This window comes from Denticeps clupeoides, chromosome 19 (genome assembly GCF_900700375.1).
Source record: "Denticeps clupeoides chromosome 19, fDenClu1.1, whole genome shotgun sequence".
Classification (NCBI taxonomy): Eukaryota; Metazoa; Chordata; class Actinopteri; order Clupeiformes; family Denticipitidae; genus Denticeps; species Denticeps clupeoides.
This window is the reverse complement of record NC_041725.1, coordinates 16187602-16203485: the sequence shown is the minus strand read 5'-3', so window position 1 is coordinate 16203485 and position 15884 is coordinate 16187602. Positions and strand designations below refer to the sequence as shown.

Below are 15884 nucleotides of genomic sequence, written 5' to 3'. Positions count from 1 at the left end.
TTTTTTCTTGAAAGTTTTTATTTAAAAAATACAATCACATTATGATCTTTTCAAAATAATCTTAACAGAAAGATTAACAGTCCTGTTTCTCACCACATGTCCTACAGATTACATTTCACAGATCTTATTAAATTACGTACAAGACAGAGATTATGGTTCCTTATTTCATATTGGTTATAAATCACTATACACACGAAGGGATGGGATCACTTAGCAGATAATACAGCAGAGACCGAAAAGAAAATATCAATATTGCTGAAATCTTTAATATTTTATTTTTCTTCTGGACAGGACAATAACTGATTTATTATAGTATTACACATGCACCCACACACACAGACCGACACCGACACACACATACATACATACATCTGAAGCCACTGAGGAAGTGAAATATCTGCTCGAGGTCAGCACCTGCATCAGAACCCCTGGATGAAGTCATGCATCTTTATGAATTCAGTCTGCGCCATAATCCAGATCTGGGGTGACAGTCTCTCTCTCTCTCTCTCTCTGAGGGGGTCTGAGCTTCTCCTGCTCCTCCCATCCAGGAACTTCACTTCTCCTACATCATACGCTCCGCTATCATTTGCCAAATTGGACATTTGCTCTTTTTATTTGATTAAACTGCTAAATTAATTCTATTTTTCTAAAATAAATCTGTCACCACCTGCTGCTTGTTTAACACCGAGCGCCGACAAAAAACACACACTCAGAACCCTGCAGGTCCACTGCTACCGAGGGAAAGAGGAGAATCATCATTTTGGTCTGGGGGCAATGTGCCCCCGCAGGAAAGATGAGCCCCCTCCCACACACACACAGTCCTCCTTCTCATCACATCATTTGGTTCCGTGACGCATTCAGAAGAAGAACCTCTCAGATTGTTGCTCAACAGTCGTGGTGAAAAGACAATCAATAAAATGAGAAACACGTAGTTATTGCCATGTAATGATGAACTGGTTCCTGTCACCTCCAGCAGATCCACCAGCAGACGGCAGTCAGCCCAGCGGTGGGGTCAGTCCCACCAGGCTGTGCAGCGTGGCTGGTGACATCCACAGCATCTCCACCAGGTTGTACTGACAGTAGCCCATCCCAAAACCGAACGCCACGTCAGTCACGTTGTGCCGTCCAAGGAGGACCCGGGAGCAGCCCACAAATGTGGCCCAGAGCAAGACCAGGACACGAAGCGGAGCTGCCAGGACCAGGTGCGTCAGCAGGAAGCGAGCACACATGGCGGCACGCGTGGCGTGGCCTGATGGGAAGGAGTAGCGGTCCACGGAGAAGGTGGCGAACATGTCCATGCGGTTGTGGGTGGGGCGCCGTCGGCGAACCAAAGCTTTCACCACACCCACCAGAACCAGGTCCAACAGGAGGGCTGAGGAACAGAACAGAGACCACGTCACCAACACCAACTGGTAGGGCTGAACGATTTTGAGGGAAAAAAAAAAAAAAAAAAAAAAAAAAATCGACAAATATTTGTTGGACAAATATCACAGTTGCAATTCAATTAATGATTATATTATGTGTATTAAACATTATGGAGTTGACACAACAAGCTGAGAGCTTTTAAGTGGGCGTGGCTTTACCATGGGACATCTGATTGGCGAGCATGACTATCACAACCCCGACATTAACCAATGGAGCAGAGTCTGGGGTTCTAAAATCGCAATTATTCAAATGACTACTTTGGTTCGGTTTTGATATGTATCGTGCAGCCCAAACACCTGGTCACCCGCCGCTTAGGATCAAATAATTCACCACAGAAGACGAATAATAACGTTTCAAAGAAATAAAACGCGTGATAAACATCTCCGCAGTTCTTTTTCGATCAGGTGCTGTTCCTCGCTGACTGAATTAATGCTGTGAGTGTGTTGTCGCATAGCCTCATCTGTACGGGTGACATGTCATCATCTGCCTCTGACGTTCACATCGCCACACACAGAGACATGAACGATGATATTACACATCACACAGTCATTCAGAGTCAAAGTCAGCAGGGGTCCACTTGCATATATCGATTCATAGTTTATATCGTTATGGTGATACCACGTGTTAAAAAATTACCCATGAGCAGGTTGAGCATGACCTCCTGGCCCGCGCTGCTGTCGCTCTTGTACAGGCAGTACGCGGCCCCCGCCAGCCACGGGATCCCGTGTCCGGTCACCTCCACCAGCTTCATCAGGGGCCGCACGCTGCCCCACGCCGAGTCCTCGCAGGCGCACACGCCCAGGCGCTTGGAGAGCCACAGGTCGATGGCGAGCAGGGAGCTGAGCGCGATGCCGAGGAAGGACGGGTTCAGGCGCATGCAGTCCTCCTCCGGGAGCGGCGGGCCGGTGGAGGAGGAGGTGGAGGAGCCGGAGCCGCGGCGGCGGGTCGGGCTCTCGGACGCGCGGAGGCGCGCCGCGGCGGGGTCCGAACCTTGCCTCTGCAGCAGGTGCGGCGGCGGTCCGCGGCTCAGGGACGTAAACTCGAACCGGCCCGGGCCTCCGGAACCGCCGCTACTCTTTGCTTTGGGAGAAGGCATGTTAAGTCGGGACTCTGGAGCTCCCGTCCTCCTTCAGTTAATCGGAACCGGACACCCAGCACGGCTCGTTGGCTGCGCCATCATTGTTCCTTCGCAAAGGCTTCTGGGAAACTGAGTCTTTCGGCAGGACAAATCACGTGACTTGGAGTGACGAGGCTGAACCGTTCAACATGCGCCATTAAAAGACAACAAATAAAACTGATATACATCGTAATGAAATTCGGAGTCTTTTTTAAAGCACTATAACTGTTAATAACGTGGAAAATCAAAATTAGAAAGCACTTAAAACAAGTTATAAGAATTTATGAGTACTGCTTAACGCTTCAATTAGAATCGTCGTTGTTTTCTGCTGTTGTTGTTCGGACTGTAGTTTGATGTTGGCCATCGTTCGATCGTAAATGTGAAAGAACTCGTGAACGCCACGAGCGCCGGCGTGTTACGTGAGAGGAGGAGGCGGCGGCGGTTATAACCGCGCATGACTGGACGGGCTCCTCCAGAACCGCCGCAGCCATGCCCGGGATTCTGCTGGGAGACGTGTTCCCCGACTTCCAGGCCGACACCACGGCCGGCACCGTCCGCTTCCACCAGTTCCTGGGAGACTCGTGAGTTCCGCCCCGTCCGTTGCCGAACCGCTAGTTCACGTCGAGCGTGTAAAACTGCGCCATTATTCCGACCGTCTCCATCGTTGATTTCGGCTGTATTCGAAGCGCACGTGTAACGTGGACGAACCGGAAGCGGTCAAATGTATAGCGCGTGGACGGTCGGGGTCACGAAACTCGCCACGAACCTCGTTACAGGTCGTGCAGAGTTGGGCTCGGTTCTGTAATTCCTGCAGGTGGGAACATGGCCAAAGGTCAAAGTTTCACTTCTCATGTTGACACTCGACTGGAGCTTGCACGATGACTATGACGACGACGACGATGATGATGATGATGATAGTGGAACTGGTACTGAGCTGGAGAACAGTAGTTGCGACAGATTCACATTTACGGCATTTATAGTCAGTAGTCACATGGAGAGTCCCCCTGGGGACATTCGGGGTTAAGTGTCTTGCTCCGTGACACGATGGTAGCGAGTGGGGTTGGGGTTGAACCTTCTGGTTCGCGAGTGTGTTACCACCCAGATCAGGGTCATTTTTTCTGGTCTGGGACCAGGGTGGCGGTCCCGAGTCCAGTAGGATTTTCAGCTTTCAGGCTCCTGCGCCTGGTGAGCTCGATGTTTAAAACTTCCGTGCCTGGACTGACCTGTTCTCTCCATCCGGCTTCTGTTTTACGTTCACGGCAGTTAGAAGATAACCGTACAAGAGGAACACCCTATTTACATAACACCCTATTAGAATTGGGCTGTGAAGTACATTTTTACCATTAAATGCTGGTACCAGCACAATAGTGTAACCAGAGCAGACACTGGAGGAACTGGAATTTCTTTCTTTTTTGCATTTTGCTCAAGCATGTAAAAAAAAAAAATTGATCTGAGTGCACATGTCTGCACATCCTGGTGACATTCCCAGGTCCAGCTGGGAAATGGATTATTCCTCTTCCGACAGCACCTGCTCCTCAGGCCTCAGGAGGTTGAGTAGGAATTTCCTGCTCAGTTCCTCGTTGAGCTTCTCGCGTTCTTCTCTTTCTGAACTTAATATTTTAATATTTTTTTAATTTTTTCGTTCTTTCCCTCAGATGGGGCATCTTGTTCTCTCACCCGAGGGACTTCACCCCCGTCTGCACCACCGAGCTGGCCTGCGCCGCCTCGCTCAGCGCCGAGTTCGCCAAGCGCAACGTCAAGATGATCGCCCTCTCCATCGACAGCGTCGCTGACCACCTCAGCTGGAGCAAGGTCCGCCTCCTCCTCACTCTCCACAACTCATGTCTGCCTTACTGGGTACACGCACTTCTGTCCAGTTACTGTTTATTAGCCCCTCCCCTCTTTGTGTCGGCGTGGGACGTGACAGTGGCTGGAGTATCAGGGTTCTCTAAGAAAGTAACTCCAGAACCGCTTGAACCTGGTACGGTGTCCCGGGGCCTGATCTGTGCTTCATTGTCCAGTTGACCGGCTCGAGGCTGAAGCTTATTGGCTAAAATCTCAGGTTGCCTGGTTACGCCACCACCACCTCGCTCCTGTTTCACGAGTGCACAATGGACCCGGGGGAAAAAAAACAAAAAACTTCTCTTGTTGGACAGAGAGGATTGGGCCAAATATTCATAGTTGCTAAGTTACCGCAGCACCGCCTCCCCCAGAGGGCGTCAGAGGATCATGGGAAAGGGGTCGAGTTCCAGCTGTGTGTGTTTACAGTTTAATATCACACCACACACACATTCCGATGTTTATCAGAACTTTTTTTAAATGCTTGCTGTAGGTAACATGATGCACCCTGCTGAACACCGGTGCAGGATGTGTTCCATGTGCCTGATGAGTGCTTATTTTCTATTAAAGGTCCCATGACATGAATTTTTTTTGCTTTTATATCAGTCTTGTTGGTCCACTAATACTGTATCTGAAGTCTCTTTCTGGAATTCAGCCTCGGTACAGCCACTTTGATCCAGTCCCACAATGAGATTTCCCAGGACGCATTGTCCCAGGGGTGGTAGTAGCCTAGTGGTTAACACACTCACCTATGAACCAGAAGACCCAGGTTCAAACTCCACTTACTACCATTGTGTCCCTAAGCAAGACACTTAACCCTGAGTGTCTCCAGGGGGGGGGACTGTCCCTGTAACTACTGATTGTAAGTCGCACTGGATAAGGGCGTCTGGTAAATGTAATGTAAATATTTCAGTGTATGTAGCTTTAAATGCTAATGAGGAAGAGAGCGACGGGACGAGGAGGAAATGATGTCATCAACACCATTCACCAACCACAATATTTGGCGCAAACAGGAAATATTTTTTCCAGGAAAAAAATTTATAAACCCACTGGTTCTTCAGAGTCTCTGACAAAAATAAATTTGTGCTCAACTGCAATGCTTTGCATGTTTTCAAGCCATGACTGTTGGTGGAGATAATTTCGCACCCCTCCCCTAAAAAATTCTCTGGGCTAAAAAAGCTTGGGAAATGAGGCAACCTTTCTCCAAAATTCCAAATCTGACCATTTGGCAATAGGTGTAAAGAGTTGCTGCTCATTTCTAGCCACTGCAGGACCATAAACAGGCTAGGGGAACTCTTATTACTGTTAAACCATATCACAGTATCATGGGACCTTAAAATGTTGTATACGACTAAATTCTCTTCTTCTCCACTGCTGGACGGAGCTTTTTAAAAAAAATATTTATAATCACCTTTACAGACCAAATGGTTGTGGTTTTGACCTTAAATGTTTTACATTTGCAGCATTTACCATACTCCTTACAACCAGTAGTTACAGGGACAGTCCCCCTCCCTGGAGACACTCAGGGTTCAGTCTCTTGCTCAGGGACACAATGGTAGTAAGTGGGGTTTGAACCTGGGGCTTTGTCGTCCTCTGGTTCAAAGTCGATTGTCTTATACCCTAGGATACTACTGTTTTCCTGCAAGTGTCCCCTCAATGTGAGTCTTTAAACTGTCATGTAAACACGGGACACGTAAACTGACCGTCTGCTCCACTGTATAAAAACACCTGTGTGTTTCTGTTGGTCACGTGACCCCTACACAGGACATCATGGCGTGTAACACTGAGAAAGCGGGCGGCCCCTTGCCCTTCCCCATCATTGCCGATGATAAGAGGGAGCTGGCCACGCTGCTCGGCATGCTGGACCCTGACGAGATGGACAAAGACGGTCTGCCTCTGACCGCCCGCTGCGTGAGTCTCCGTTTCTCAACGTCCATTTGGGATTCTCTAGCGCTTCCCTCTAATTCTCATTCCAATTCTCCGCAGGTGTTTGTGGTTGGTCCAGACAAGAAACTGAAACTGTCGATTCTGTACCCAGCCACCACGGGGCGCAATTTCACCGAAATACTGAGAGCCATTGACTCCCTGCAGCTGACTGCGCAGAAGAAAGTGGCCACGCCCGTCGACTGGACTGTAGGTTCCTCATTTCCTCAAACTGATTTCTGTTCCACTGGTAATGCACTGTTTATAATTCCTTTTGGAAGTATAACTAACACTCTTCTGAGGTGTCTGTCTCCCGTTATCTGTAATGTAATGATTGAAGTTTTTGTTTCCTCAGCCTGGAGAGAAGGTCATGGTCATCCCCTCCCTCTCAGAAGGCGAGGCTTCTCAGCTCTTCCCAGCAGGCATCACCACGAAAGAATTGCCTTCTGGGAAAAAATACATGCGCTACACGCAGGTGTGAGGATCGGGGCTCCTCCTGTTTATGGTGTCTGTGCAGGAGTGGTTCTGTAGCCCCGCCCATCCGATTGCCTGAGAGATGGGCGACGCCCTAGTGGATGAGCTTTACACACACACAGAAATAAAACGTTCTGTCGCACTTCCAACGCCTGCCTGCCTTTCAGTTTGGGGTCGGTGGCTCTTTTTGAAGGGCGTGTGCGGGGCCAGGTCTGCCAGGTTCTAATAAATGTTCTACTGCGCTAGTTTACAATCAAATGAAGCCCGAACATGAGTTTTATATGCGGTAGCAGCAGGTGGCGCTGGAAAACTGGTCCTGGTAACAGAAAAGATGAGTGTGTCTGGTGTCTGCATACATTAATGCAGAAACATTACAATAATATTTCGAGCTGTAGTCTGTGGACCTGTTGCCATGTGACAGATTGCAGAAATGTATGTCGATCGTTGACACGCAATCCTCACCGCCGTCTTCAACAGGAAGTGTCCTGGGCCGTGGGAGCGTCTCGGCTCGGGTTTAGTTCGGGTTTCTGAAGGTATTTACTCCACATAGCAGCGGATCCCATTACAGTCCAAAGGTCCTGACAGCTATGCAGTTTGCAGGCAGAGCGCAGATGCCGCCACCTGACCCCCCTACTGAAGGTCACGAACAAAGGCTCCGGGATTCCCCTTGTTCTGCAAAGGGTTCTAGAATGCCGAAGGAATGCCTTTGATCGCAGCGTGACGCGCCCACGCGCTGCTGGGACACTGAGCTGACGAGGAGTACGTGGAGCGGAACACCAGCGACTCGCTGTAGGGGGCACAAGAGCTCCAGTCATCGGGAGAAAGTGATTTATATTGAATCAATGTTCTTCACTATCTTACCCTGTACGCTGTCTGTACAGGTTACAGAACCGGGAGGGTTCTCTTGATGTTCCACGGCAGCAGTTGGAACCGTTAGATGTAAAACTCGAATATCAAAGTTACATATTTTCCCCTCATTTGTTTAACTGGGTTCTTTTACTACTTTTTCTCATTATCAACTCTTCAGAGTGGTTTTTGTGCATAGAAATCTGGAAAATTCTAAAGGCTTTTCAAACTTTCAAGTGCCACCGTGTACAGGGAGGAAGATGAGCGTAAGATGGAAACTCGCCCCCACCGCATACTCGCAGACCACACGTGCTCCACCCTTACAAACACAACACGTCCACGCCGCATCTGCAGTCACGCTGCACAGCGCCAAGCGTCCACACCTCACCCCGATACACACTTCTCATGAGGCGCCGCCATTACACTGTGCTGTCTCATGTTGTTTTATCTAGAACTTGACGGAAATTAGTGTAAAGTGCTCATGGTTCCCTACCTTTCCTTCCAAGTGAATGTAAATATGAACACATAAGTTTCACAGTAAATATGAGGCAAAATTAGACCCTTAAAAGGCAAGGTTTAAGGGTCATAAGTCAACAAATATTGCCACAGACTGCCTTACGAGCATTACGATAAGGATTATTATCCACCCTGATTTATATACATGCTGAACAAAGACTTTTAGGTTTAACAGTAACACATGTGGGTGGATATCTCCAATATCCCCAACTAACACACACACACACACACACACCATCAGACATCCAGTCTCCACTCTTTAAATCCAGAGGGAGACAAATCATGCTCTCACCCAGAATAACCTGCGTCTCGTCTGTTGCCCCACACAGGGCTAAAAGTGTGTGTGTGTGTGTGTGTTTGAGGAGCGTTGTGTCACATATATCGACCCCTATCGTCCACCAGAAGTGGCAGCCGTACAGGAATGACAGGACTTCTGGAGGCATGATTGTGTGTGTGTGTTTAAACACAGACATATCTGCTGAAACTGTGCTAGTTGGATGATAAATTCCATTGGAAAGGGGAGAAGTGACGCTTCGCTCCCATGAGACATTTCATTGCAGGGTGTTTAGTTGATTGGGGTGGAAAAATTATTTTGCCATCAACCTTCATCTTTGCTGCTGCCAGCCACCATTGGTGGCACCATCCACAACAATAGGCAGGGATAGAAATGAAGTGTGGGTGAATGTCCCTACCAAGGTTAAAGTTCATTCACGATCTCCTGCACTGTTCATGTGGAACACTTGTTCCATATTAACTATAAAGCAGGAAAAGTAATATGTTAACATTTAACAGATTACTCACTTTATATTATTTACTAGATTGGTACATACTTAATTAAATGACATTCTAGCTATATATTACCACCTCCTCCTAATAGAGTTATATACAGGGAGAGTACATTCTAAAAGTATATAATATAGTACATATTTTTAAAAATTTATAAAATTCATGACAATAATTTACCTCATAGAAAATTCAGCAATCAAAGTAATTAACCAAAAACTCTGAGGCAAGCATGAAAAATTCTATTTGTTCTGTAGTGATTCTAGAAACTGTATATTGGTTCTGTACTGACTGTAGAAACTCTATATCAGCTCTGCACTGTCTGTAGAAACTCTATATTGGATCTGTACTAGCTGTAGAAACTATATCAGCTCTGCAGTGACAGTTGAAACTCTATATTGTTTCTGTACAGGCTGTAGAAACTATATCAGCTCTGCAGTGACAGTTGAAACAGCTCTGTACTGTAGAAAATATATTTATGGCTCTGTAGTGACTATAACTCTATATTGGTTCTCTCTGTAGTGATTGTAGAAACTCTATATCAGCTCTGTACTGACTGTAGAAACTCTACAATTGCTCTGTAGTGACTAGAACTCTATATTGGTTCTGTTTGTAGTGACAATAGAAATTCTATATGTTTTCTTTTATGCTAATAATTCTACATACTTGACATACTTTCTGTTAGAACATTTTCAGTATGATTACAGGTCACGTAATATTAGGATGAATTGGTAGCAACAAAGTTTAAAATAAGAAAGGTTGTCAATTCACAAAAAACAAGCACAAAAGCTAAATGTGTTTTACTAAATGTACAAGTCAAAAGACACATGTGACCTCTGTCTAACCTGTGATAAGTGGGTGTGTATAGGTGTGGGTGTGAGTGGGTGTGTATGTTTGAGCGGGAGAGTATGGGTTGTAGGTCAGGAGGAGATTTTTATTTTCATGCAGTGAGGTGAGGGGTCACCAGTGTGAATATAACTGTACACAGACACACGTAAATTGCTGCTCACATGGACGTGATGAATGATAGCGGCCCGGGGTAGAACCGCACTTCTGCAGTCTCTGTGCACTTTGTTGTTGATAATCCACGTCAGTGAAAGGCAGACGGCCGCTGCACTCCTGTCTTTATCACGATCAGAGAGGCTCAGGCCCAATGCAGGATTGATGTCTCTAATGCAGGCACAGCTTCAACACATGGCCACTGCTGATGGATGTGGGACTAAAAGCTCCATCACTCTTCCTCCCATAGCTCCACCTCACCTCAGAGTGAGAGAAAGAACCCGCCCGTCTGCCCCGCACCCAGCTCCTGACGATGTCTGGATCGGCCCGGCGCTGCCGTCTGCCCTGATAAATCACAGGCCTCCGTCAACTGAGTAATGAAAAGGGGCCATCCCTGATTAAAACCCCGCCCTCCCCGACAGCGGCGAACACCATCACTGCTGTAATAAAGAGTCAGTTGTTTCAAAAACGGACATAACATCGGCATGGTAGCCGTCCATCAGGAGCCGCGGCGAGCATGAGCAGAAGCCCACAGACGTTCATAATCATTCCGCAGCCTGTGACCTGGAATAAAGAGAATGTTCAACACATCTTAACAAATACCTAGATCATGTGTGATCATGACCTTGTGTGTGTGTACCAGGAAAGTTACCAGGAAAACTAAAATGGAGGACCAGAAATGAGTTGCTATGGTGACTGTTTGGGGTTTGGATCGGGTTCTCAGCTATAATTGGGTGATTTGAGCCATAAAGAGTGGGGGGTTCTAATGAAAACAACATGCTTTTACTGGCCCGTTCTCCCTGTGTGTGTTTGTGTGTGTGTGTGTGGAGCGGACTTCACACATGTTTCAGGTTATTGGTTATTTATATTTGTGAATATTTGGACTTGTGGGTAACAATCAATTAAAGTAAGGATCATAAAACAAAATTCCTGTAAACAAACTTCTGAACATTTACAGGAACCTCATCTGCGGTTCTTTATGAAGAACAGATTTGTGTTGCAGTGTGTGATGTTGTTAGAACTGTCTGATCAGTGTTAAATGTTCCTGTTTCTGCAGAGAGAACATAGCAGCGGGAACACGGTACACACCTAGAACAGCAGCGCTCATTACAGAGAACACGGTTGCAATTCATGGCACTTACAGGCCTCCACCACGGCAGGGAGTCCCCTGTGTGTCGTACTCAGTGTGTGTTACTCTGTATCTGTGTGTGTGTGTTACACGGTGTGTGTAGCTCTGTGTTTGTTGTATGTGTGTGGAACACCCTTTTTGGTGCTAATGAGTTCCCTTGGGCAGCCCTCCCCCATTCTATGAACCCTAACTTCCTCTCACATGTAATTTTGAGTTTGTGTATTGAGTTTTGAATGTGTCTGAATGTGTGTGTGTGTGTGTGTGTGTGTGTGTAGAAACTCTGGTTGCCATATTTACCTTGAAAAGGTCATAAAACCGAGTTGCCACTGTGGGAGGTATCACCCCAACACCTCCCTCATAGTGAGGGGTCAAGACCAGACCAGGGTGATGACACACACACACACACACACACACACACACACACACACACACACACACACTTATTCTGTGATCTTTTCTCCCAGGTTCATACTGGGGTCTTCTATAGAACTAACGGTCAAGAACACAAGAGTCAAATCCTGCAGACAGTATGTGTTTACACACAAACACACACTGAAACGTTTTCTTGCACAAATAGTAATTTTTATTTTAAAATTTACAGCTGATATTTCCACTGGGTGTGTATTCATGTTGTTCATTTACAGACAGTCCCCCTGGAGATAATCATGGTTAAGTGACTGGCTGAGATACATAGTGGTAGTAAGTGGGGTTTGAACCTGGGTCTTCTGGTTTATAAGTGAGTGTTTACCCCATTAGGCAGCTACCACCCTAAACGGTAGTATGTATGGTGTGTGTGTGTGTATGTGTGTGTGTGTGTGTGTGTGGGGGGGGGGGGGGTGTTTAGAGGAGATGTTTGGAAGCTGGTGATGGGGAATTCTTCTGGGGCATCAAGGTACTTAGTCAGGATCAGACCTTAAAATAGGAGCCTGGACCATTCAGTAGGGATTTCCCAAAAGCACCGAAGCCCTGTGTGTTAACAGCACACATACACACACACACACACACACACACACAGTCCTTATTTATAGAGTGGGATTAGACGCTGTGTGCTAAAACCTCATGGTCTTTTTTGTTGTAGACGTCTGAATAAATCCCGCTCCTGACGACACTGTCATGCGTTCTTTATAATCAAATCCTCCCGTTCCTGAAGCTGGGCAGATTTATGTGGTGCCCAGGACACCGTGGCGTATACCAGATGCAAAAAGCATCAAGAGAAATCATCACACTGAGATCAACCATCCTCTTAGTGAAAGTGAAGTGATTGTGACACACTGCAGCACAGCACACGGTGACACAACAAAATTAGTCGTCTGCTTTTAACCATCACGCTTGGTGAGCAGTGCTCGGGGAGCGGCGTGTGGGGACGGTACCTTGACCAAGGGGACCTCAGTGTTACCTTGGCAGATCGGGATTCGAACTAGCAGCCTTTTGATTATGGGGTCGCTTCCTTAACCGCTAGGCCACCACTGGCCCTAATCATTGACCTTCAGTAGGAACCCGAGAATGTTTTATTCCCTGCTTCATTTAACCTAACAAGGACAGGTTCCACTACAGGAGTTCATACAGTGCAAACACGTTCTTCAGCTAATGACTGTCCTGGTCAATGATTAGGTAAAATGGGCACTGGGCCACCTGACTGATGTCCACACAGGTTCCCTCATAGAAACAGCTGGTTCAAGTGGTCCAGGACCCAGTGAGCTCGTCCACAGAAGAACTGGTTTCTGGGTTTTTGTCAAGTGCAGCGGGACAAGCACTAGCGTCTGTTCCGCCACCCTGGAGCGAGAACCTGTAGAACCGATCCCCCTCCCATCCTCATTAGAGGCAGGAACTCAGGAACGCAGCGCTGCACACCTAATACTGGAGCCTTTGTTTCCGAGCTCTACTCGTTGGGGTGAGAGAGCCGCTCTGTTCGTTTAAAAAGTGTCAGGCGTGACGGGACTGGACCAGACGCTGGAGCGGAACAAAGACGGAATAAAGAACAGGTCGGATCAGGAGCGGGACTGGCTGCCGCTTTCTGTTTCTTGTCAAAACAACTTTTGGGGTTTATTACAGTGCAGTAAAAATGGAACGATAAATTAATAGTCAATGTTTATTTAATGTTAGTTCATTAGGGTTTCGTTTTTTTACCTAATTACCCCCGAAATGACAAACCTGAAAAAGAGGACTCGATATTCTGGTTCATAACGTGAATATCCCTGACAGGCATGAGAACTCTCTGCCAGGCGGGGAGAGCGTGGCCCTCCGGCGGAGGTCTGGGGTTAAGCGCCGCGGGCGATTGGCGCGCACGCCGCTCCTCCACCCATCTCCACCTCCCTCCATCATCCCGAGATGGCAGATAAGAGCAGACAATGCGGCTCTGTGACGCTGGACCAGGGGGTGGGGAGGTGGTTTTACTGCCTTCATTTATCTCCACGCTGTCTGTCAGGGCAGGAAACTCTGTAAATTACACGTGTCTGCAGGGCTGGAGATGCTTGTTGCAGCAGGGAACACAATAAAGCAGGAATGTTCCTGAGAGCCAAGAGGAGAGCAGCTCAGGGTAAAAACTCCATTTATGACTGAGAGCAGAACTTAATGCACCATGACAATGACAGGTGTGTGTGTGTGTGTGTGTGTGTGTGTGTGTGTGTGTGTGAGGGAATGGAAGTGGAAGTTTTTGGTTGAACAGGTACACCCTGTAAACCCTGATGGGATCTCTGCCAGCGGGGCGGCGGCCATTTTCCAGTCAGATCTCCAGCGCAGTAAAAGTTCAGGAACATCACACAGAGGAACGGTCGCAAGGAAACAAGTGAAACATTTTATGCAAAGAACACTAGAAAGAATTTAGGTCACATGATTCAGATTTTACCAAATGTGTCACTGACCCCGTTTTAACCTGTCATCGGCACCAACAGGTTCCTCAAGAATGGGATCTATGAGGCTGGAGAGAGAGACATGATTACATTTGGTAGGCAAACAACATAAAAATCAATAAATACGTCAGATTAAAAAGTTGAGGGTTTAGGTGTAATCAGTAGAAATGGTCAGACTCTATCGCTCTTCCAGGCTGCAGGACTTTCTGAATCCGGACGTGTTGTAAACAGACTAGACCTTCATTCGTGGCTGGGAAGATGAAGGTGTGTGCAGTTGTGTGTGTGTGTGTGTGTGTGTGTGTGTGTGAGGAGGAGGATCAGGGAATGTAGGCTGAAAGTGCTGAGGTGAAAGGTCAAAGGGCCATCCACTGGCCCAGCTGCTCCAGGTGTGGAGTGATGTCCCTTCAAAACCACAAGAGAAGTGCGGCCGGAGCTTTGAGGTTGACTTCCTCACTGCAACATGGCTGCAGACTCCTGACAACACACACACACACACACACACACACACACACACCAGCAGGCCCTGCAGCTGTGTGTGGTGCGTCTACCGATCTGAGACTTGTTACCCATTTACTCCAGGCTGCTGAGGACCAACAAGCTGCATATTTAAGATAAAAATAAATCTCATAAAATCATTTGCTTCACATGACCCCTCCCCACCCCCCAATACCAGGCTGCTTAAATGAAGAAAAAAAAATCAATTTAACAAAGTGCTGGAGCATCTGTTAGCGTGAAAAAGGAGAGTGAAACCTGAAACCTCTCATCTGTCGGGGCAGGAGAAAGGCCAAGGGGGTCCTGGCACTGAGATTTAAACCACATGCTGGGATACGAGGGGGAGAACCTGGCGACTCCCAGAGGAAACCGAACCCTTTGTACAAAGGGGACCCCTTGTTCAGACGGTCCCCAACCCCAAGGCACCTTTCTGCAGGAAACAAAGCAGATTAGCAACCTGCGTTGTATAAATACACAGACATACGCCTCTCACTGGGTGGAGAAGGAGCTCGGCATGGCTCGAGACGTTCCAACGTAGGGTCAGATGTCTGCTCCCTTCTGGATGCTAATAACCACAATGTTCAGTCCCTCATGCCGAGGCAGAGATAAGCCAAACCTCAGCTGACCCGTCAATGCTAATATCATGATAATCTTCTGAGACAGACAAGGGCTGATGAAACAATTTCTTGTGTCAACTGGTGTCCCCACTGTGAGCAAGGTCTCCAGACTGATGGGCTGAGTTCGAGAGCAGCTTAAACAGCGTAAGTAACAGGCTTCTACATCATCCACCCAAACATCTTGTGGTAGTAGGTGGTAGTAGCCTAGTGGATAACACGCTCGCCTATGAACCAGAAGACCCAGGTTCAAATCCCACTTACTACCATTGTGTCCCTGAGCAAGACACTTAACCCTGAGTGTCTCCAGGGGGGGACTGTCCCTGTAACTACTGATTATAAGTCGCTCTGGATAAGGGCGTCTGATAAATGCTATAAATGTAAATGTAAATCTTTCATATTCTTTTCTATCAAAGCACCTTGAGCAGGAGTCTTATATTCTAGAGCATCTGCAAAGAACCTGCAAACCACTAACGCACAGAATCGAATCAGGTGCAGATTAAAAAATGGAGAACTGAAGTGTAGGCATTGACGATCAGATCACATGTTAAAATCCTGATGGTGCGTCTCCCTCTGACAGGCGTCCTGCCGAGGGGACGTCCCCCAGAAAATACAGAGTTGATCGCTTTGCCTCCTCAGCAGTTTATGTGGTTTCAGGAGCGACTGCTGCACGAGTGAGTGTGTGTTTGTGTGTTTTTGTATGCAGTGAGAAAACCTGAATGGCCGCAGAGAGTGAGATCAGAAGATACACTCGTTTCGTCTCTCTTTCCTGCTGAGCCCCGCCCCCACCACTCAACTCAATTCTTTCATTTCTATAGAAATCACCTAGCGGCACTTCTACGTTTAGATTTTAAAAAGATTAAATATGGGTGTGGAGG

The 15884-nt window shown here is 47.3% G+C and overlaps 2 protein-coding genes and 1 long non-coding RNA gene across 3 annotated transcripts; 2 read left to right on the top strand and 1 right to left on the bottom strand.

Annotated features, from left to right (window-relative positions):
• plpp6 (phospholipid phosphatase 6) lies at nucleotides 1–3873 on the bottom strand. The gene is made up of 2 exons (XM_028961893.1): nucleotides 2062–3873; nucleotides 1–1372 (listed from the first exon to the last, which is right to left on the bottom strand). The coding sequence occupies exons 1-2, from the start codon at nucleotides 2519–2521 to the stop codon at nucleotides 996–998; spliced, it is 837 nt and encodes a 278-aa protein (XP_028817726.1). The 5' UTR covers nucleotides 2522–3873; the 3' UTR covers nucleotides 1–995.
• Nucleotides 2826–6927, top strand: prdx6 (peroxiredoxin 6). The gene is made up of 5 exons (XM_028961894.1): nucleotides 2826–3123; nucleotides 4198–4354; nucleotides 6146–6292; nucleotides 6368–6514; nucleotides 6660–6927. Exons 1-5 carry the CDS (start codon nucleotides 3032–3034, stop codon nucleotides 6783–6785), a joined length of 669 nt encoding a protein of 222 aa, XP_028817727.1. The 5' UTR covers nucleotides 2826–3031; the 3' UTR covers nucleotides 6786–6927.
• Nucleotides 6928–13723: 6796 nt separating this feature from the next.
• On the top strand, nucleotides 13724–14155 carry LOC114769705 (uncharacterized). The gene is made up of 3 exons (XR_003743246.1): nucleotides 13724–13836; nucleotides 13943–13995; nucleotides 14094–14155. It is a non-coding gene; the product is annotated as an uncharacterized LOC114769705 (long non-coding RNA).
• The last annotated feature ends 1729 nt before the right edge of the window (nucleotides 14156–15884 follow it).